Below are 23,899 nucleotides of genomic sequence, written 5' to 3' on the forward strand. Positions count from 1 at the left end.
AGTTCCTCCGTGGGACTCGAGACCGGTGTGGTGCAGGTGACGCTCATTTGCACGCTCACGCTCCGTTCCCACAGCTCTCGGCCCGCCCTGCTTGCCACAATATATAATAGTACAAACAAGAGTAAATTGTTCTATTTCTCTCTGTTTACCTCAGGAGGAGTGTCGTAATTATATTAAGGTGCTGTTGAGCCATGATGGAGGGCTGTTCGTGTGCGGGACGAATGCTTTCAACCCACTGTGTGCCAATTACACGGTGAGTGTTCCTCTGTGCCTGCAGACTTCACTGGCTCCCCTGTGTTTACCCTCAGCAAACATGTAGAGCATGTAAAGAGTAATATTACACAAACATCACAATATCCAGTTCTGTTCATCCTAAAATATGTAGAAGAATTTCTACTGGAGCTGTTTTCATTTTTAGCTTGGACAGTATGTATGTATGTGTATGTATGTATGTACAATGAGAGATTTCAGCTGTAAGTTGATTCTTTTTTTAATTAATCAATCTACCTTGAGCTCATGAAAAAAAATGTTTTGCGTATTTAAGTACACTGAAAAAAGAACCCGTTTTCAGATATTGCTAGTACATTTTACCATTAATGACAAAGAAATAGCAAGTTACATATAAATATGAAATCCTTTTTTAGAGTGTATATAGTGTATACACTGTATATAGAACCAGTTATTTTTTCATTACTAAAAGAATAAAATTTGATAAATCGGTTTGATCACATTTCTTGTTATTCCCGTTGCTAGTCAACTTCGTAGCAGTGCAATACTTTTTATAAGAATATTATCATATTCTGCATTGATTGCAACGCGTCTCACCTACTTAACAATTTTTTCCCTCATTGTCCAGTCATTAAAAAAGGCTTTTTGAATCAGTTCAACTGAATCATTAAAAATAATCAGTTCATTAGAATCCATGGATTAACACTAATGAAAGAGGAACATTGATGGAAGTGCAATTGACTTAATTATTAAAACTCAATAAATGGATGCACAAAATTACAGCAAAAGAGTTCAGAGGAGATTATGTTCATTTTAAGCGTTTTGTGTCTGAATCTGTCAGGAACATGTCTAAATTATATGTCACCCCAAAATCAAATGTTAAAAAAATAAGAAAATCTATTTTGCATTAAGAAAATGAAGCATTAATTACCAAATAATGTATTTTCTTTAGAGAGATAATGACTTTGGTTACCACTTTTGGTAACATTAATGTTTTTTAATATTGCTAATATTAGTTAATGAACCTCAGCTAACATTGAACTTTTTGAACTATTGAATTGTTCATTGTTAGTTAATGTTAGTTAATGTTTTAACCAATGTTAACTAATAGGGCCTTATTGTAAAGTGTTACCAAATATTCAGTTAGTCATTTGATAATTAATGCATCATTTTCTTAATGCAATATATTTTCTTTTCTTTTTTCTTTGGATTTTGGGATGAATTTTTCAGGCCACTTCTCACATTTTATAGTTAAACCTTAAAGTCTTTGTTTTTACAGTATATTTCGTAATGAAAGCCATACTGATTTATTGTTTTATATATAAAATTGAGAAAACCCTTCTGAAGACAGGTTTTTTGGGGTTGGTTTTAGTTGTGAGATAAATAGACACACACTGAAGTTGCGTTTGAAGGGTCCATCTCTCTCACACATGCACACACTCACTCACACTCTCTACTGTTGCTGGAAGCGTGTTGAAATGATAGCAGCACTTGTGAATGTGTTTGGAGATATGTGTGGTTTATAACAGCTATCATCCTCTCAGAGAGTGTCATATCCCGTCCTCACAAAGAGTGTGTGTGTGTGTGTTTGTTCAGAGAGACACTCTGGAATTGGTTGGCGAGCCCATCAGCGGAATGGCCCGATGTCCGTATGATCCCAAACACGCTAATGTGGCTCTGTTTGCAGGTAACAGGACACATTTCTGGCCATGTAACGACTCTAACATCTAACCTCACATTATTCACATAATGCACTGATTTTTTTTATCAACCTTTAATCTCTGATAATAAGAGCCGTACACCCAGTAGATACACAACATAATATTTAATATCGCCTCATTTATAGTTGTTTTAATTTGCCTCCATAAATGTGTTTAACAACCTTTTCCTAACATCGTTATGCTGAAGGACTTTTCGCTTTGCCGCATATATCATCATGGCACAATGTCGATGCTCACTTCTGGTCACTGACCACTGACCTTTGCCCTTTGCCCTCAGAGGGCAGCTTGTTCACAGGGACAGTTACTGACTTCCTGGCCATCGATGCTGTCATTTACCGCAGTCTTGGAGAGAGTCCGGCCCTGCGCACAATCAAACATGATTCCAAATGGTTCAGAGGTAAGGTTTCATACAGTATATGTATGTATATATATTTTTATTATTATTAAATTATGACAACCCTCTGAATAGTTTTAGCATGTTATTGAATATGGCCGTGCTAATGTATTTGGTCTGATTATTGCTGCTGCTGCAGAGCAATTATGGATATGCTGCTACTGTTAATAGATACACAGACACGCTGCTGTGAGCATATAAGATTTCTCACTGCTGCATAAATAAACATTCATAAATCCCGTAGCAGATCTAGGCAGGTGGACCTGGAGGGTTTCAGAGAAACTCGCTACAGGTACGCTACAGGACTAGCTTACAGCAAACAATGAACCAGACTATTTAAATGTATGGAATATCATTGGCTGTAGGATCAGCAGAGGCCAATCAGCTCCTGCCATTTGGTAGTGATGTGATTGCTTGCAGATTGCATGTAAAGCATCAGCCTGCGCCCCTCTAGAGTTTTATGTTTTGAAACGCCCCCTTTAGTTTTTTAAAAAAGAACAGAAATTATGTTTTATCATGCTTAATGCACTAAAAATTAGAGCTTTTTCAGTGCTTTTAGCTGCCACAATAAAGAACACTCCCATTCAAAAGTTTTGGGGTCAGTGATATTTTTATTTTAAATGAATTAATACTTTTGAACTCACTGATCAAATGTGACAGTAAGGACATGTATAATGTTTGAAAGAAAAAATCTATATAAAATATATCTGAATTTTATATTAATCAAGGAACCTTGAAAAATGTGTCACTGTTTTCACACACAGAACAACTGTTTTCATCATTGATAATTATAAGAAGAAATGTTTCTTACAAAATCAGCATATTAGAATGATTTCCAAAGGATCATTAAAACATTACATCTAAAATAAAAAAATACTTAAAATGATCTTTATTTGGGGCCTTTTCTCAGTAAATATTGATTAATATGCAATTAATTGTAATTTTATTTTTTATTTTGTTTTTTAAATAAAACTTTCTAAAATGATTCAAATAATTTGAGAAGAACCGATCATTTTATTTAAATATTTTATTGGATGTCTAAATTGTCCCTTTGAAGTGAACTTTTTAAGTTACTTGGACTTGTACTGTACAGTTCCTGTTGGTTGAGTTATAAAAGCTCTGCTCCATTTAAACAGTGTTTTGTGGATTTGCAATACTACATATTTTCAAAATCACCAGTCTGTTTGACTATTTTAAAGAAACCCTGTATAATTAGGCTGTTTCATGTCTATTAACTAAACACAGTGCGTTTTAACATTGTGATATATGGACATTAAAGTTGGCCTTTCAATAGGACAACTGACAGATAACCAACAAAGACATTAGCTAAATAACTTTTTGTTACAAAAACTATCCACGAAAACCAGACACCTGTTATGCATTATAACAGGAACATTGGCATCTAGATGACTAGTTGACCATATTGACCCATTCTTAGTTAAAACACGTCCCACATGTCCCCTACTGGTTACTTCACATGAATAAAGACCGACAGAAACTGGGTTGACTTGTTTAGTTGCTCATGACAGTGTCAACACTATATTTAAAACATTTTTTAGTGATACAGCAAGTCAAACTGTTTTTCTGTGCTAATGCTCACATAAACTGTCAACAGAGCAGAAGCTGCACTTAACCTGGATTATTCCTTTGAAGTTGTTTCAGGAATTGTTTAATAAAAAGGATTGCTTCTTTGTCTACCTGTCGGTTTGAAGTGGGGTTTTGTTTTGTGGGTTTTAAAATAGTTTCTGCAAGCAGTTCACACTGAATTTTGAGTGTGATTTCACACCAGACACACAGAGAGTGCTAACAAAACCAAATGGGAATGTTTTTTTTTTTTTTTTTTTTTTTACCTGACTTGTTTTTCACAAATATGCGAGACCTCGTTGCCACGGTGCTTTCGGAGCCTCATTCAGGCAACAACGTGGATGTGTGTATAATTTAGAGCTCTCTGTTTGAACTTTGAAGTTCCCCCTTGAACTTTCAAGACCCCCGAATGTCCTCTCTTCACTCTCTTTGCTTTATTTAAGAGGACATGCATGTTTTATGAGGACTATCTCTGCCTCATTCACTTGTGTTTGTGCCGTTCTCTCGCTGTATATCTCTTTCTCTCCCTGCCTCCCTTTGGGACTGTGCATACAGTATGTTGTTTGTTCAGATTAAATGTCTTTATAATGAGTTATGAGTGTTTACTTATTTGAGCTTCAATTTCACCATAGGACACCCTCAGACTGTTGAGAAAGACTGTTGATGAAAGCCTGTGTTTGTGTGTGTGTCTTGCAGAGCCTTATTTTGTGAGTGCCGTGGAATGGGGACCTCATATCTACTTCTTCTTCAGAGAGATGGCCATGGAGTTCAACTACCTGGAGAAGGTGAGAAAGAAATATACAGCTGGACATTTACATGTGAGATTTTTTTTAATGATTTTGAAAGAAGTTAGCTTACTTTGGTCAAAAAATAGAGTAAAAAAACTGTTATATTGTGAAATATTATTACAATTTCAAATAACTGTTTTGAATATATATTAAATTGTACTTTATACCTTCGATGGCAAAGCTGAATTGTCAGCATCAGCATCATTACTGCAGTCTTCAGTGTCACATGATCCTTCAGAAATCATTCTAATACGTCTTATATAAAATATATAAAATGTCTTATTATTATCAATGTTGAAGGCTGTTGTGCTGCTTAGTTTTTAAACCATGATTTTTTTCAGGATTCTTTGATTAATAGAAAGTTCTAAAGAACAGCATTTATTTGAAATAAAAATCTTTCGTAACAATGTAAAATTGTAAATAGGCTTGTCAAATGTCCCGGTACTACTGGTACCAGTCGGTACAAAAACGGTAGTATGTGTGTACAGTACTGGTAGTACAGAGTATTGGGCATATTCAGTGCCTGCTGATAGACGCTGCTTTTAAACACCCCTGAAAACACACAAGGTTTTGTTTGGTTCAATGCGAATCCTTTCATTATAAGCAACAAAGTGTTAACACGATGTAATTAAGAGATTTATGGTACAATTAAGACTTTCCTTATTAAGGTTTTCCTTATTATAACGGGAGTTTTGGCGAGAGTGCAGAATTCAGTGAGCTTACACTTTCCAATAAGGTCCCATTAGTTAAGATTAGTTAATGCATTTACTACTTTTAACTAATAATGAACAAACAATTATTTACAATCTTTGTTAACGTTAGCTAATAAAATACAACTATTAATTGTTAGTTCGTGTTAGCTCAGGTTCATTGAATAATATTACCAGATACAAATTCTGATTTTAATTATGTATTAGTAAATGTTGAAATTAACATTATCTAAGATTAATAAATGCCTTAGAAGTATTTTTCATTGTTAGTTCATGTTAACTAAAGGCGTTAACAAATGGGGCCTTGTTGCAAAATGTTAGCCCCCCAAAAAATAAAAATCCCTAAAACAACTTTTTTTTTAGTTAATGATCTGTAAGACTGGGGTTTTATTAATGCTGTTCATTAATTCGAGTACATTTTTTGACATTTGGATATAAAGTGTTTTAATTCTATATGGTGTAAAAACGTCTGAGTGCTGCCCTCTTCAGGTTGAACGGTGGCTACTGCAGTTGAATTTTCCTATTGGATGTTGTGGTACTGCCTGATGTAAGCAGGCACCAGCTCACCACGCCCGGCATTTTTCAAATATTGCCAGTGGGTGGAGTCAGGCTCTGACCAGGGGTTGAGTTACCCTATAATAATGCATAATTAATCAAGGTTGTAAGATCATAACATGCAAATTAATATGTGACTGCCCATGAAAAGCCAATACAGTATTCAGGAACTTGACAGTGCCCTGCCCTGTACCAATGAGAATAGAAGAACAAGAGGCGAAACTTCTTCGGTAGCGCGGCCGCCATTTTGGGGTGAAAATTCCAACTGGAGTTACAGGACAACAGCACAGGTAACAGTTAATCCATCATTAAATACACATTTGAGGTAGTTTTTTCTTGCTTTATTGAGTATTTCCATGGTATGAAACTTTACACATTTATTACTATTATTAGTTACCAACTCCACTAGGCCTGAAATATATTTTGTACGTTTTACCCATACAAAAATGTAATATATGGCCATATATGTTATATTTTAAATAGCATGACATCTATATATATATTTGACTTATCTGAGAACACAATATAGCCTATGCCTGCAACATATATGAACATTTATGTGTCCAAACATGTGAAGAAAATATTTGAGTTAACCTATATAGGATACCATACTGTAGCTATATCTGCATATATTATAGAGTATAGTATTGGTTTCTTACATATATGGACAACATTAAGTATAAATATGTGACATATTTGTTTCCCACATATTTAATAAATGTATTTAAACATACATGCATGTGATACTGATGCATTGAAATAAGTAAAAATGCATATATACATATATGCGTCTTAGGCCACATATATTTAAGATTTATGTGCATATACAGGAAAATATATGGCACTTCCAAGAAAACGGCCATTTTTGCTATATTGTTTCATATGTCTATGTGTTTTATATGAATTTTGCATATATTCTCATATAGGCAGCAGACATATGGGCACTGACATTAGGCTATATATGTAATTTACTTATATATGTAATTTACTTATATTACTTATATTTACTTATAGTGGGGTGGTGATGGCGCAGTGGATAAGACACATGCCTTTGGTGTGAGAGACCCGGGTTCGAATCCACTGTGAGACACCAATGTGTCCCTGAGCAAGACACTTAACCCATAGTTTCTCCAGAGGCGTGCGACCTCTGAAATATAGCAATTGTAAGTCGCTTTGGATAAAAGCGTCAGCTAAATGAATAAATGTAAATATTGACATATATTACATTTCTGTATGGGTAATCCCCTGGATCATGCTACAAACATGATGATCTTATAGAACATGATGGACTGTGGCTGTGTTTTTTTGTTTACATAGTCTTGCTTTAATGGTCATTAATATAAGATAGTAGCTACTGCAAAAAAAAAAAAAAAAAAAAAAAAACATTTGACTGTAAAGCTATTTTATTACTGTTATATTGTCCAACATTCCCAATTATCTGATATAGCATGTCCTTTACTTACTGTTATATGTTAGTATTAATTCAGTGTTTGTAATACTAATACTAAAGGTTTTGTGGGAAAAAAGTAGAACACTTGTCTAAGTCTGTGTAATAAACTGTTAAAAGGGATTTGATGATCTTGTGATTGTACGTTATTCTGTGTTGTCATAATTCAGTTTGGATTTGATCTTTAATGTAGGCTACTTAAAAAAAAAAAAAAATTCAAAGCAGCTGATATTGCCATAGCGACAGCAAAAGTGGATGGGAAGTGATGGGAAGTCCGGCTCTTTTCAAAGAATTGGCTTTTAGAGCGGCTTGTTCGCGAACGACACATCATAACCAGTGGACTGCCGAGGTGCTTTCACCCCAAAATGGCGGAAGCGCAGTGCTGCTGCTGGGCGCTGGTGTTGCAATGGAACGTTCTATTGAGTTTCGCCTCTTGTTCTTCTATATTCTTTGCCTGTACTCAGAGCTCAGCCAATCATAACCTGGATAATTTACATATTAAAGGTACAGTGTTGTAAAGGTCCAGTTGCAAAGAGTGTCCGAGAGAGCTTGGATAATGATTGAGTAAAACTAAATTATGACTGCTTTTGGCACAAGACACCTTTACTGACATTATGAGTGGAATTCTGGGGGAGAAAAAAAATGCTACAGTAGTGCAGAATATGGCCCCTTTAAGTTTTTACAGTATTGTCAAAAGACTAAATTCTCAAGATTGAAGTGTTGGGTTGAAAAGCAGTTCTCCAGTGAATCGTCACTTTGATTCTGGCACTGAATAGAGTTTGTCTGGAGTAAAAACTGATCTGTTTTATTTTTGAATGTGTTTGTGTATGCGTTAGGTGATGGTGTCTCGCGTGGCACGTGTGTGTAAAGGTGATTTGGGCGGCTCTCAGCGTGTGTTAGAGCGCCAGTGGACGTCGTTTCTGAAAGCACGTCTGAACTGCTCAATCCCTGGAGACTCGCACTTCTACTTCAACCTTCTGCAGTCCACCAGCCCCATCATACGCATGCAGGGCAGAGACGTCATACTGGGGGTCTTTTCAACACCCTCAAACAGGTACACACACTCATCATACAGGATGAATATTAAAGGGTATGGTGGGATCATTTGCAGTATAGTGGAACGATCTGTGTGTGTGTGAATGATGAATGCAGATGAGACAGTAATGTGATTCAACAGCCCTGATGCAAATAAGGACAAAAACCTCTGAGAAGGTTATTTCCTCAAATCATATTGGCACCATTTATTGTCTTATCAGTTTCCTTTCCAGGATGTTTCCGGTTACTATTATTTGTAAAGCACTGTAAAGGTGAATTTCTCTAGAACATGTCTGGGCCATATTTCACACTACAATCTTGTGAATTATATTTATGTATTTTATTTATCTTTTGTTTTATTAATTCATATTTTTAATTGATTTTAATTTCTTAATTATTATTTATTTGCATTTTTTTTATTTATTAATTTGCATTTATTTATTTTTGTTTATTGTACTTTATTTTATTATTTTACTTGACATGACATTTAAGCACAAAAAAATTCCAAAATCTTTAGTAATTATACGGTTATGAGAATGAGATTTTTTACATTATGCTAATGAGGGTGAAAGTTCTTAACTGTAATTAAAAGAATGTCCTAAAATAGGCTTGTTTTCCTTTAAGCAAAATTGTATTTCTTTTGGTGGTGGTGGTGAAATATGATCTGGACATGTTTTGTGACATTCGCACCGTAAATGTGTAAAGATTAGGAAACTAAATTGAAGGGAAATGGAAAGCGGTTCTACACACGCACGTACGTTCGTTCCTCTGTGATTTAGCTTCTTATTAGTCTGTTTTGAACCCGAGCAGCACGAATGAATCCAATTTCAAGGCAATTTGGATTTTGTTCTTTTGATAGTCTGCCTAAAAGGGCTTTTTTTTCTCTCCAGAAGAAAGACAAAGCGAAGAGTTGTGAGAGTTTGATTGTCTCAGGGAAAAAGACTGTCTAAAATTCAGTAAGCACGGATGTTAATAATCGCCATAAACACATTTTAGAATTGGGCAAATCACTGATTTGCTTTCCAGAGGGTTGGAAATGGCCAGCTCACATTGTGCTGTAGAATACAGTAGCAGTTGTGACATCTGTCAAAATGTGCAAAGAGAGCGAGAGTCAGAGAAAGTGAAGTGCTAGAAACAACCTTTGTGTTTGTCTGTATACATCTAGAGAAATATGCACTTTCTCCCATTCATGAGTAATATGAGTGCACCAACTTTCTATGTATAAAGTCTTGGTAGCACTTTATTTTACAGCCCTGTTCCTTGTGTACATACTATGTACGTATTATAGTAATTACAATAACTAGGTGCTAACCCTGAACTTACTTTCAGTTAAGGTGTAGTTGTAGTTACGTTATATTACACAGTACAGGTAAGTACACTGTAAGGAAGGAAACATAAGGGCGCATACTGTAATATAAAGAGCAATCAAAGTCTTTGTTCTAACTCTCATTTGCTGACAGGCAGGTTAATGACCACCAGAATTTGTTTATGATAATTGTCTCACAAAGTACCATGGTATTACCATCTGATGCCATAACTACGACCACAGACTGATTTGCACGCAAGGTGAGAGATGAAACACTAGAGGTGTGTACACTGACATTTTAAATCTCTGTGGAAACTAAAAGCTCTCAGAGCAAATGGTGGCATATCAATTCAAAAATCCAAAATGAGTATCTAATACTTTAAGAACTCCACGTGTGATTGAAACATACACTAGATGTAAAATGTTGTTGTATCACAGAGTGCTTATATAGTTCCACAGCATACCTGGAAATACCTCAGAATAAATGATCACTGGAACAAGGGAAAAACTAAAGATTTGACGTTGAATTCCACATTGAATTGAACACGCTGCTTTGGCACCGCATGCCTACTGAAACAACACAATTTTTTTTCCCACTTAAAATAAATCCCAATAGAGAATAGATATTTGCATACTGTAGACCCAAAATAAAGGGATAGAGAGAGACGGAGAGATATGGCAGAAGATACTGTACAACAACCAGCCAATAATCTGAGCTTGTGGGTTTATGAAAGGGAATGAATTGGTCTGTTCTGAGCTAAATGGATAAACAGTCAAGTGCATCATAAAACCAGCCCAAATGTTGTTCTATCAGCTCTTTGTGTCGGTCCCGAGAGCTCGTAACACACTGTAAGAGCTCTCACTAGTCTTCCAGGCACCACGGGTAAGTGTGCGTTCAGTATGATATACTGCAGTCCATCAGGCAGATGATGAGGGCTGTTTTCAGTAGATTACCTCTCATTGTGTTCGTATGATTAGAATAAAAATGAGCTTCGTCATCAACTTCCAGTGGAATATTTTTGGTGTTATATCTGCTCTGCTAGATGTAGTCATTTTTTCACAATAGGAAAGAGCAAATTCCAGGACAGCTGTTGAGAAAGGAAAGTGGTCAAGATTAATGAGAAGTTGGATGTTTGAGGAGAAAATGTCTTGAAATGGAAACGTTTTCATACTTTTGTGCCAACATTTTCTGAAATATAGAATTATTTATTTGTGTATTGTGGCTGCTATTGTTTTTTTTGTTTTGTTTTTATTCTCTCCATGAGAATAAATAATAACACAATAAGCCACGAGAGGCTGTCCTTAGGTAAATCATGGTACAAATCACTGTAACGCACAGCCTTGCCAACCTAAACTCCGCCTCTTACAGTAGTGGCCATATTGATTTTGAAAAGTACAGTATTTAATATTTTTCCCCAATTTTGCCCAATTCTTACGAAAATTGGCTCAGATGATCTTTGGATCGAGCCGCACAGAAATGGCTACACCGATTTGGTCACACTTTAGGGTCCAATTCTCACTATTAACTAACTATTAACTACAACCTTTGCCTCAATAAACTCCTAAATACTGCTTATTAATAGTTAGTAAGGTAGTTGTTAAGTTTAGGTACTGGGTAGTAATTGGGTAGGAATAAGGTATGTAGAATAGGGTCATGTAGAATAAGGCATTAATATGTGCTTTATAAGTACTAATAAACAGCCAATATCATAGTAACATGCATCCTAATAAGCAACTAGTTCGTAGTGAGAATTGGACCCTAAACTAAATTGTTACCACCAATCTTTGTTCAAAAGTTATGATGCCCTGAACTAAACGAGGTTGGTGCAAAATTGGTTCAGAGGCTGAGTCTCGGACAAACTTTGATCAATCGAAATGTAAATTTGTATGCTTTATCGGAACCAGAGCCGGACCACAAGGGCACTTGGGCCAGTGCCCAGGGGCACCAACTATTCACAAACACTAGGGTGGCACCACATGACACAAGCTTTAAAAATATTTTTCGTAAATTGTTATATTATTGACTGAAATTCTTGAAAGACCATACATAACTCATTTATGAACACTAATTTAACAATAATAATAATAATAAATTATAAATAAATAAAGATTGCATGACCACTATCACTCCCCCCTCCCCAATCTGTCAGTGTTGAGTTGGTCAACAAGTACGCGCAAATGTGTCATTTTTTTAACGGCTACTGAAAATGAATCTAAATCCAAAATGGACAGACGTCAATTGAGTGGTTTTGCAAAAAGAAAGTTAAAGAAAGACAAGGACACTAGACGTTTAGCTACAATTCAAAATGTTCCAGGGATCGAAAGTTTTTTTGTGAGAACATCACGGGAATTGCGATCACTAGCAGCGCTGAGTCTGACGAAGCTGGAGCTAACTGTGGAGACGGTACCAAAGAAATGGACTTTGGGGATGTAGTTTACACCTTTGCTTGCGCAAAATCGAGGAAGAAGCAGTTCTGCTAAACTTCATACATGAAAACGTTTTACCAGATTTAGTGCTACACTTATTGTCCCTTATTTGTTCCCCACTAAATAAAGTTTTTTTCCACTAAATGTTCAGAATTTATACAATTATTGTGCACTTGTGATTTTTCTAAATTTTACTGCTGAGTTACCCATTAATCTAGTTTATAATGAAAGTTTTGTCATAGATTATGATCATATTTTTTTTGATTTGTTGTTTTTCTTTATAATGAAGTTGTCTGTATTAAGTAGATTGTGTTTAACACACAAAAGAGTGATTCCCTTTCAAAGGAACTCAAGCTGCGTTGAGACGCGGCGGGAACGCTCTGCGAGATTGCGTCATGAAGCACGTGTATAATGGAGACGTCCAATGGAAGAGCGAGACTTCATAGGCGGGTGACTTCATCGACCAGGAAACTATAAAGCAACCCTGAAATCAGACCGCGACAGCTTCTGTGCCTTCAGCAAGCGATCTGTGTATTCTGTCCTTGTCATATTGTTGTCTGTCAAGTTGCAATATATATATATATATATATATATTATGGCAAAAGAGAGCAAGCAGCTTTGTGTTGTTCCCTGCCCACGTTATAGCACGAGTGGGGACACACACATCAGCTTTTTGTTACTATTTGGGAGTGGAGCATGCCACAGTCAATTCTAGAGGGGGCTGACTGTGAGCATTGCGAGAAGCTGTCCGTGAGGACGCTCAGCTCCCGCCAGGCGTTCTTCGAGGAGGACGGTTCTGTTCGCGCTCCCCGCGCGGGTCCCGCTGTTGCCGATGCACGGCGGCGACTCGCATTTTGGGGTTCGCAAACGGATCTGACAGCAGGGGTTGGGACGGGCTCCGCACCTATCTCAGCTTTCACCTTCCAGATCCAGTGCTGGCGATTCCAGTTCCGAGGAATTGGTATCGTTAGTGTTTTGTTTAGAAAAATAGAACAAAACAAATAAAGATATTAAGAAAAAGGCAGATGTTTGAGTTTTCAATAAATGAATAAATAAGTCAGCTCATAACTCTGTTGAATAAAGAGGAGCTTTAAAAGGAGGTTTATCTAGTGCTGTTGCTAGTTAAATATTTTCTGGCCAGCTGAACATTATGAGAGTGAAAATGAAAAGAGTTTATTAGATGAAATATATCTAAAAACAGAAAAACTCTCTGTATCTCAGCCTCCTCGTCGGGGACTGCCGTTTTTTCCCTATCTCCACACCACACTAAAGAGGTGTCGAGATCGAGGAATAAGCCGGTTTCTCTTTTATGTGTTTAATGCCCAAACGTCTAACGAGCTGTGCCACAAGGGCATTGGATGGGATGATCCACTGCCTGAAGGCTTGAATATACGGTGGGAGGAGTGGGAAACCGGCCTCCAAGTGTTGAAGGCAATTGTCATACCCCGATGTTATCACCCTCGGAACTTTGGGAACGTTGTGAGAGTGGAACTGCATCACTTCTCGGACGCCAGTGTGTCCGGTTATGGTTCTTGCTCCTACCTTAGATATAAGAACGAGAAAAATGAGATCTACTGTTGTCTGGTTATGGCTAAAGCAAGAGTCTCACCTACAAAGTCACCAGTATTCCAAGACTGGAAAACTCTCAGCAGCAGTAACAGCAGCTAGGATGAGTGTTTTGTTAAAGGCAGAGCTTCAGATGAAAATTGACCAGGAATATTTCTGGACAGACTCTCAGGTCGTTTTGGCTTACATCAATAATGAAGCAAGAAGGTTCCACGTTTTTGTGGCAAACAGAGTTCAGTTGATAAGAGAAACCACCAATCCAAATAATTGGCACTATGTTGATACAGCACAGAATCTGTTGACCACGCTTCCAGAGGCCTTCGTGCAGTGGACATTGCATCAGCTAGTTGGTTACTGGGCCCAAAGTTTCTGTGGCAAGGCGAAGTGCTTCCAACACTTAAACATTCTGTGGAGTTGTGTGTTGGAGATCCCGAGGTAAAGTTGGCTCAAGTATGTGCAGTACAGGCCAGTGAGCAGATGGACGTCTTACATCGACTGGACCGGTTTTCCACCTGGACCACACTTCTTAAGGTGGTTGCTAGGATTAAGAGGTTGGGGTCAAAGGTAAAAACTAGCAATACAGTGACTGTTGAAGAACGCAGGAAATCTGCGGCCGTGATAATAAAGCTTGTTCAGCAGGACTCATTCCCCAAAGAGTTGAAAGCGCTTCAAAGTAGAGGGGCAAGTGAACAGTTGTCTGAAGACTAGTCCTCTTTTTCATCTCAATCCCATGCTGGTCGAGGGACTGCTTTGTGTCGGTGGGAGGCTTAAGGGGTCAACCCTTAGCCCGGAACAACGGCATCCAATTATTCTCCCTAAAGACAGCCACATTACTAACCTGATTTTGTCGTACTATCATGATCAGGTCTGCCATCAAGGCCGAAACCAAACCTTGATGGAAATTCGGGCCAATGGATTTTGGGTCATTGGTGGAAGCAAGGCAGTTGCTAAGTTGATACATAGATGTGTGCAATGCCGTAGACAGAGAAGACCAGCCGAGGAGCAACAAATGTCTGCATTACCTGAAGAACGGTGTGAAGTTCCAGACCCCTTTTCATTTTGCGGGATGGATTTTTTCGGCCCATTTCATATTAAACAGGGTCGTAAAGAATGTAAGCGATATGGTCTTATTTTCACATGCCTGTCTTCTCGAGCAGTTCATATAGAAATGCTGGAAGAGCTATCCACAGATGCTTTTATTAATGCTTTACGTTGCTTTATCAGTCTTAGAGGTGCAGTTAGTCAACTTCGTTGTGATCAGGGAACAAACTTCGTGGGAGCTGCCAATGTGTTTAAAGAAGCCCTCAAGCAATTTGATATGAATGCACTTGAAGCCTTTCTAGCTGAGAAACAGTGTGAGTTCATTTTCAATGCCCCTTCAGCTAGTCATGCCGGTGTATCTGGGAGCGGCAGATACGCACCATTCGGAATGTTTTGAATGTTACTATCGGTCAGTGTCATGGAAGACTTGACGATGCCTCTCTAAGAACTCTTCTTTATGAAGCAATGGCTATTGTGAATAGTCGTCCTTTGAATGTTGATGGCATCAATGATCCAAAATCATTGTATCCTTTGACTCCGAATCATCTCATCTTAATGAAGTCTAAGATTGCTCTACCACCTCCTGGAAAGTTTGTTGAAGCGGATCTGTATGCTGCAAAAAGGTGGCGTTGAGTGCAGTATCTAACTGAGCAGTTCTGGATTCGTTGGAAGAAGGAATATTTGTTGAACATTTCCTTGAGACAGAAGTGGCATGTTCCTAGTCGTAATTTCAAAGTAAATGACATTGTCATAATCAAGGAGGATACAGTTCCAAGAAACGAGTGGCATTTGGGACGAGTTGTGGAAACCACAGAAGGGTCTGATGGGTTAGTTCGTCGGGTCAAGGTTCAAGTGGGAGAGCGGAGGTCCGCAATTAAAAGAGACAGTTCTTCTAAACCCTCAATTATTGAACGGCCTATTCAAAAACTAGTACTTTTGGTAGAAAGAGATTAAATTATTGTTGTCCTTTGGGGAGGAGAAAAAAAAAAAAGGGGAAAAAGAAAAAAAGACGACAATTGGGAAATGAAAGTTTATTTAAATTAACTGTACTCGCTTAACCGTTTACCAAGGAGCCTTAGAGGGTTGCAGTGTGTTTATTGTAAACTAAAAATCATGTATGATTCACTGTTGAATATGCTGAAGGGATTGTCAAATCATAAACACGATTTGGTGGGAGTGTAAGTGGCCGTTTGCTTTGCTTGTGTCGTTCGTGTGATTTAGTCACGTCCGGGTAACAGACGCGCCCCGGATATAAGCAAGCTTAGTGGTTCCGTTTGTTAGAGAGACATCCACACCGGAGCAGGAAGTGTTTGGCGCGTATAGCATGTTGTCTAAAGGAATGGCGAGGATTAAATGAAGTTTCCCAACCCTCTGTTTGATGCAGGGCTGGACTGGTAATCTGGCATACCGGGCAAATGCCCGGTGGGCCGACGTCCTTTTTGGGCCGATACATCTTATATTTTTATTTTTATTTTTATTTATTTTTTACGGCCCAAAAAACTCGTACATCGGCAACCCATTCGTTTTGTTTTGCTTAATTGACGGCGCTGGGTTAGTGCCGATGTAATGCATTGGTCAAAAAAAAAATCATATTTTTTTCCAATGACAGACCGGCCCATGAAACACTTAGATCAGCGGCCCATTGGTTGTTTTCTTGATTGACACTGGGCTGGCCCAATCAAATCTTGAAACACCTCCCCCTTTGTGCTTTGAGTGAGCGTGCAGTGTCAAGTGTACTGTGTATCTGTCTATAGTCTGAGAGATGGAGAAGAAACGCAAGGAATGTGCAGAGAAATAGCGTGAAAAATAGATATAGGCCCTTCAAGCAGACGCTGTAAAATGTGTCAAAGTATATGCGTTTTCTTCAGCAGCAGGAGCTTCATCAGCTCCAGTGGCTGATGAGGAGGATAGTGAGGAGGATCAGGAGAGAGATGAGAAAGTGTAGAGTCTGTGGTAAGCAGAAATACTTTTTAAAACACTTTGGCTATGAGTGTAGGAACCCATTACCTAGTTACGCATTATTTCCACATCTGCATTGTTGACGATTACAGCAATTTACTAGAAGTTTAATGAGACGCGTTTGTATCCATGTTTTCCGCCAAAATAAAAGCTTGATGCAGTTTCCGTCAAAATAAAAGATCATGTGCTTATCTCTTTCAAGTTTATAAATTAGTACAAAACTAATTATGAAAGTTTTCTTTATTTTTCAGTGCATTTGTTTTACAATATATGTCTATTAGGCTGTCTTGAGATTAATTATAACTATTATTATATAGTAGTGTAATATAGTAAATATAGTTTTATACTAAAAGAGTTTTTTTTTTTCTGTGTTTAATTTGCACACTAAAAATGGGTTGGAGCTTTTAATTTTTAACTCTCAAAGTGCACCAGATTGATGAATTTAACATTAAAATGCACACAATTTTCTTAGGGGGGGGGGGGGGGGGGGGGGGGGGGCATGCCCCCAAACCCCCCTAGAGGGACAGAGGTCCACCCACCACAGTTTTACCAAAGATCCTGTGGGAAACACTGGTATTGCAATGCCAGTGCAGCTTATAGCTTGTTTTTTGATGCATCGCTGCGGAGTATAGTTCAATTGTATTAATAAATTACAATTTTGTACTTATTTCATCTGTTAATTCTCACTCGTTCCTACTCACTCATTACATGCCATTAGTGGTTTTCATGAATAGGAGTTGAACATTTTCAAGGGCGTGCAAAGATGGGTGGTGTTTATGATCATATGTAGTGGGCCAGTCTGTGCCAAAATGCCAGGGCCGATTTTCTGTCCCAGTCCAGCCCTGGTTTGATGTTTGTACCCTTGGTAAGCGGAGCGAGGTAGGTGTGTTTTTTGTTGTTGTTGAGATCGTGAAAATTTGATTGTGTAATTTTAAATCAATGGAAGATGTGTCTTTGCGTGTATTGTAAGATTTATTGTGATTTTGTGTGTTTTAGTTTCACGGTGCATGACAGAAAAATAAAAGATATTTGCACCGGTCGAACTCTACGCTGGTTTATTGATGCCAAAGGCTGCTACAATAGTAAAGCTATGGGTATCACCCAGCGCTGGTGGGTGAATTATAAAGACATGGATGAATGTGAGGTTGTCATCACTGATGCTATTCGAGAATTGCGTCGTGCAAAACAGATAAACTATACTGGGGAGGGACGGTTTCGAGAAATCGTTTCTCCTCTGCGTCCTCTGGGGGGCGACTCTCTGAGGAGGGTTGCAGCACTGCCAGTTCGGTTGTTTTCCTGCTGGTGGCCACGGAGTGGTATATTTATATATATATATATATATATCTTAGCTTTCAAAAAACTAAGAAATAAACCATTCAGCGGCGTTCCAGAGTTTTCTTCCACCCAATCTAATGTTCCTGAGACTGCTGGGCGGAGTCTCAGGAACGGAGCCGGTTCGCCCGCTACTAAGCTCCTCGCAGCACAGAGTGCAAAACAAACATCGCCATTTGGGTTCCTCCACAATCGAGGGGGACTTGGGTGGCGGTAGCAGTCTAGCCAGTCAGAGATATGCAAGATCTGAGGACTATTTTATCTCTAAAAAAGCTTGGACAAATAGGAAGCCCTGACGCCGAGGCTATCAGGCTTCTACAGGGTGGTCCCCTCCGGGGTAGGGATGGTTTTGAGAAATCGTTTCTCCTCGGCGCCCTCTGGGGTGCGACTCTCTGAGGAGGGTCGCAGCGCTGCCAGTTCGGTTGTTCCCTGCCGGTTCGCCGTTCAGGGCACCGAGGTGTCAGCATCCCTATACGATGCTCCGAGGATGGTCGTAGGAACTAAGTTATTTAGAGGTAGGCAAGATCTGAGGACTGTCGTCATCTCTAATAAAGCTTAGACAGGAAGTCCTGTCGTAAAAAAAACAACAAAAAAACGAGGCTATCAGGCTTCTGAGGGCTTCTCCGGGGCAGGGACGGTTTTGAGAAATCTTTTCTCCTCGGCGCCCTCTGGGGTGCGACACTCTGAGGAGGGTCGCAGCGCTGCCAGTTCGGTTGTTCCCTGCCGGTTCGCCGTTCATGGCACTGAGGTGTCAGCGTCCCCATACGATCCTCCGAGGAGGGTCGTAGAACGGTCAGTTCGGTTGTTCCCTGCCGGTTCGCCGCTTCAGGGCACCTTAGTGACTGTTCAACCAAATCCAGAGGCCAGTCTTGAGAGACTGGTACCCCTAGTACAGTGGTCTCCAACATGGTGCCTGCGGGCACCTGGTAGCCCGCATGGAGTCTCTGAGTCGCCCGCTGAGCACGTTCTATAAATAGCCTGAATTGTAATCTTTCATTTCGCTTTTTTTTTATTATTATTTATGATGGCATAAAATGAGAAAATAACTAATGGTAACATTTCATAATACCATTAAAACATAATAAAATAATTTGAAATATTTAGAATCTGCACGTCGAGGAGGTTTAAAAAAAAAACCGCAACGTAACTTCTGTGAGTTGAGGCGGTCGCGGGCAGACGGTACATACATAAGATAAATTGAACTATAAAAAAGAAAAAAAGATTAATTATGGCTGATGATGCAGGTCATGCAAAAAAGAAGACGACTTATTATTTTAACGAGGAGTGGGAAACAGAATTCCTCTTCACTAACGTTAAAGATAAAGCTGTATGCCTCATCTGTGGAGCTAGCATTGCGGTTGCCAATGGTCTATGGCAGGGGTCTCCAACACGTCGCTCGCGAGCTACCAGTGGCCTGATTGTGCTCAAGTTCGTTATTTCAAATGTAGGCGGCTCATAATTGAAGCGCTCATTTTTTCCAGGCACAGCGAGATGAAAAATCCATTAGCTACTAAAACTTCTTTGTCATTGTGGAGAGCGCAGTGCATGGTTGCATAGCAACGACAAACGCCACGGGAAAATCAGACCGAATTTTACTATTAATAATGAAAGATAAGCTAATGTGCATTGTGAACGTCAGTAATTTATCTTTTTTGACTCATTATTTTTATAAAAATGATTTTAAGGCTGAAATATGCAAGCTTTTTATAAAAAAAATTTTGTCAAATCTTTATTATAACTTGTAGGCTACATGTTAGTAGATAAAATGTTGCAAGACACTCCTTTAAAATCTGACCATCATTTTTAATGTTATTATTTTGTTTATGTAAACAAAAAATGCAAATGAATTCTAATTATATTTGTTATTTGCTGTTTTTCGACATAAACCTTGGTGAATTGATTTTATTGTGTAGTATTAGTACTTTTTGAACAGGATTCTGTGATAACCGTGATCAATTTGGTCACTATAATCATGAAATTTTCATGCCATTTCATCTCTAGTTAAGATGCACTGTAAAATCAACTATAATTATGTGTTTTTACAGTATAATATGCAAAGTACAATTTTCTTTAAAAAAATTAATCTCTGATTCTGTTCTTTTCTCTGACATTTAAGGGTGACATATATCGTTCTACAAAAACTAGTTGTTAATATGAGAGTTATGAGACATTATTTAAGAGATGTAAGTATTGTATTAGCCTACATGAGTAGCTCTCGGCCACTATCTTTTTTAAAAAGTAGCTCTCAAATGAAAAAAGGTTGGAGACCCCTGCCCTAGTAGAATTTCTGGAAGCGTGGAAACTACTGCCACATATTTCTCGGTGGGTCATCCACACTATAGAAAAGGGTTCAGAATTCGGTTCTTGTCCGCCCAGATTTCTAGGGGTCCTCCCCACTGTGGTGGACCCCGAGCAGGCTTTGGTTATGGAGCAGGAAGTACTGACACTTCTGCAAAAGGAGCTGTAGAAGGGGTTCCTCCTCCTGGCAGACAGTCAGGGTTTACTGCCATTACTTCATTGTTCCAAAAGAGGATGAGGGGTTGCATCCTACTCTAGACCTGCGTCAATTAAACAGCAGGTTTCAGAATCTTAAGTTCAAAGTATGCTTACACTAAATATGATTGTGTCACAGACTCAGTCCGAGGACTGGTTTGTCACCATAGACTTAAAGGACGCTTACCATCCTCATCACAGGAGGTTCTTGAGGTTTGCTTTCAGGGGCGAAGCATACCAGTATCGGGTTCTTCCATTCGGCCTAGGTTATCCCCCCACACCTTTTACAATATGCATGGATGCAGCTCTGGCTCTTCTGAGATTCCAGGGCATTCGCATATTAAATTATATCGACGATTGGTCGATTTTAGCTCAGTCCGAGCTTTTGGCAGTTCAACATCGTGATGTCGTTCTGTCCCACAGGAGGTTGGGTTGGGGCTCAACACCAAAAAGAGTGTACTCCTCCCAGCTCAGAGGACCACTTTCTAGGTGTATTATGGGATTCGACAACAATGCAAGCACGTCTGTCTCCTGCACGTATTTCTGTGATTCTCACAGCCCTAAAGAATGTAAAACTAGGTCAGTCACTCACTGCAAAACAGTCTCTGAGACTGTTGGGGCTCATGGTAGTTGCGTCCAACGTAGTTACTTTTGGCCTTCTGTACATGAGCCCCCTGCAGTGGTGGCTCGGGACCAAGGGGTTTTCTCCGAGGGGAAATCCGTTTTCGCATGATCAAGGTCACGCGGCTATGCCTTCGTGCCTCGGTCATGTGGAAGAAACCTTGGTTCCTCGCCCAGCGCCCAGTGCTGGGGGCTTCTTGTCGACGCGCCACGCTATCGACGGATGCTTCCCTCACAGGATGGGGGGCGGTCATGAGTGGCCGCTCGGTGAAAGGTCTTTGGTTGGGGCTCATGGCAGTTGCGTCCAACGTAGTTACTTTTGGCCTTCTGTACATGAGACCCCTGCAGTAGTGGCTCAGGACCAAGGGGTTTTCTCCGAGGGGAAATCCGTTTTCGCATGATCAAGGTCACGCGGCTATGCCCTTCGTGCCTCGGTCATGTGGAAGAACCTTGGTTCCTCGCCCAGGCCCAGTGTTGGGGGCTTCTTGTCGACGCATAATGCTTTCGACGGATGCTTCCCTCACAAGTCGGGGGCAATCATGAGTGGTCGCTCGGCGAAGGGTTCGGACAACACACTGATGGTCTCGTATATCAGAGCAGATATCCTATTGAGGCAGGGGCTGTGGCCCGGGGAATTGAGATTTCACCCCGAGGTGGTGGAGCTTCTTAGGGAGAACTTCGGTCAACTTAAGTCGACCTTTCGCATCGTTTGTACAATGCATTGCCATTTGTGGTTCTCCCTCAAGCATCCAGCTCCGCTTGGACTGGACGTGATGTATTAGGTGTGGTTGACGCTACACCTGTACGCATTCCCGATATCTTTGCTCCTGGGAGCTCTGGAGTCATGGATACTGTGGGCTCGGCCTCTGAGGGGTACCAGCTCATAGATTCAGGACTCTCGACCGAGGTCGTGGAGACCACACTCCAGTCCAGAGCTCCCTCCACGAGAAGACTAAATATGTATTGACATGGAAACTGTTCTCTGCCTGGTGCAGAGAATGCCTTCTGAATCTTGTTTCTGCCCTGTTGGTACAGTACTTGATTTCTGTAATGAATGTTTCTTTGCTGGGTTATCTCTGAGGAGAGATCCTTAATTTCGTCTTTTCCGTGGTACATGAGGCCAGGCCTTCTGTCCTCCGCCTTTAATACCCCAGATCAGGAAAATCTTAAATCTGTTATGCCCTGTCCGGGCTTTGGATGCGTATGTCCACAGAGCTGCTCATTGGCGTTTATCAGAACAATTATTTGTCTGCTTCGCGTAACCTAAGATAGGTTGCCCTGCATCTAAACAGATAATGAGCAAGTGGGTAGTTGAGGCTATCTCACTTGCTTATGAAGCGGCCGGACAGCGTTCACCTGTGGCTGTTCAGGCCCATTATTCAAGGAGTATGGCTGCCTCTAGGCTTTAGTTTCGAGTGTTTCCCTTCAGGATATTTGTAATGCGGCAGGCCGGTCCTCACCACATACATTTGTCAGATTTTATGACCTACACCTCTCCACTCCTGGGGCTAGGTTGCTTGCTTCTAGTGTGCGCAAGGACTTCACACAGAACGGGAATTTGTCTCTATGGCGTAGTGGGTATGGGGTTCCCACCGCGTCTCAACGCAGCTCGAGTTCCCTTGAAAGGGAATGTCTCAGGTTACGTATGTAGCCCTGGTTCCCTGATAGGGAACGAGACGCTGCGTTTATCTGCCATACTTCCTGCATGCCATGATCGACTTGCTTCAGGCGTTTCAGAAGCTTTCGCGGTCTAATTTCAGGGTTACTTTAGAGTTTCCTTGTCGATGACGTCACCCGCCTATGATGTCTCCCTCTTCCATTGGACTGATTATACACGTGCTTCACGACGGAATCATGCAGAGCGTTCCCGCCGCGTCTCAACGCAGCGTCTCGTTCCCTATCAGGGAACCAGGGTTACATACGTAACCTGAGACGTTATCAGTTCAACACGAGTTATAGAAATTCGACTTGATTTTTTTTTTTAAACTTTGCTGGTAAAATTATTAGCTAACGCTACGGAGGCCATAATATTTTTGACTCATGGCTGAAGTTAAGTGTCTCAAGCTCTCCCCAGGTTGGCAAAAAATTCATCTCAAAATGCATCAGATTGATTCTTTAAAATATGGATTATTTAAAATTTTCTTACGGCGGACCATGCCCCCGGACCCCCCTAGAGGGGCAATATCCTTCTCACCTTTTCCACCCCTGCCCAGTTTTCAAGCCTGTAAAGGTAAGAAACCTGATAGATTTATTATTATTTTTGGGCAAACGTGAATTGACGCTGTCAATGAACTGATGTACATTTGGATTTGAGACATTTGAGTATAGTGCTCACTGCTCATATGCCTACATGTATGTAGTTGGACAAGTAAGTAAATTACATTTGAGAAATCACCTTGATTATGTCTGAAGGTTGAGGTATAGTGCCCAGGGGCACCACACTGTCTTAATACGGCCCTGATCGGAGCCATGATCTGAGGGTCCATGCCAAAGTTGGGAACAGCGCCACCTACAGGTCATGAGATCTGAAAAATTGCTATTTTTGGTTATTAACTATCGAACAGTTTGGCAGAAAATCATGGTCCGCCATTTTGAAATTTGTTATAAATTGCAGTATATTTTAAACGATCTGATATATTGGCACACAATTTGGTATGGTTCATCGACAGCATGTCCTGAAGGTCCCTGGAAG

General features: G+C 39.8%; 1 protein-coding gene across 1 annotated transcript in view; it reads left to right on the forward strand.

Moving 5' to 3' along the window:
* The window catches only part of sema6ba (sema domain, transmembrane domain (TM), and cytoplasmic domain, (semaphorin) 6Ba), a 177,983-nt gene that overhangs the window by 120,805 nt on the left and 33,279 nt on the right, over nucleotides 1-23,899 (forward strand). The window contains exons 6-10 of the mRNA XM_077222303.1: nucleotides 155-253; nucleotides 1,825-1,915; nucleotides 2,227-2,346; nucleotides 4,624-4,712; nucleotides 8,264-8,481. Coding sequence (XP_077078418.1) covers nucleotides 155-253; nucleotides 1,825-1,915; nucleotides 2,227-2,346; nucleotides 4,624-4,712; nucleotides 8,264-8,481 — 617 coding nt within the window. The remainder of the gene's footprint in view (nucleotides 1-154; nucleotides 254-1,824; nucleotides 1,916-2,226; nucleotides 2,347-4,623; nucleotides 4,713-8,263; nucleotides 8,482-23,899) is intronic.

Source organism: Siphateles boraxobius, unplaced genomic scaffold (genome assembly GCF_051911475.1).
Source record: "Siphateles boraxobius isolate OS27281-9 unplaced genomic scaffold, OSU_SipBor_1 86, whole genome shotgun sequence".
NCBI classification, from domain to species: Eukaryota; Metazoa; Chordata; class Actinopteri; order Cypriniformes; family Leuciscidae; genus Siphateles; species Siphateles boraxobius.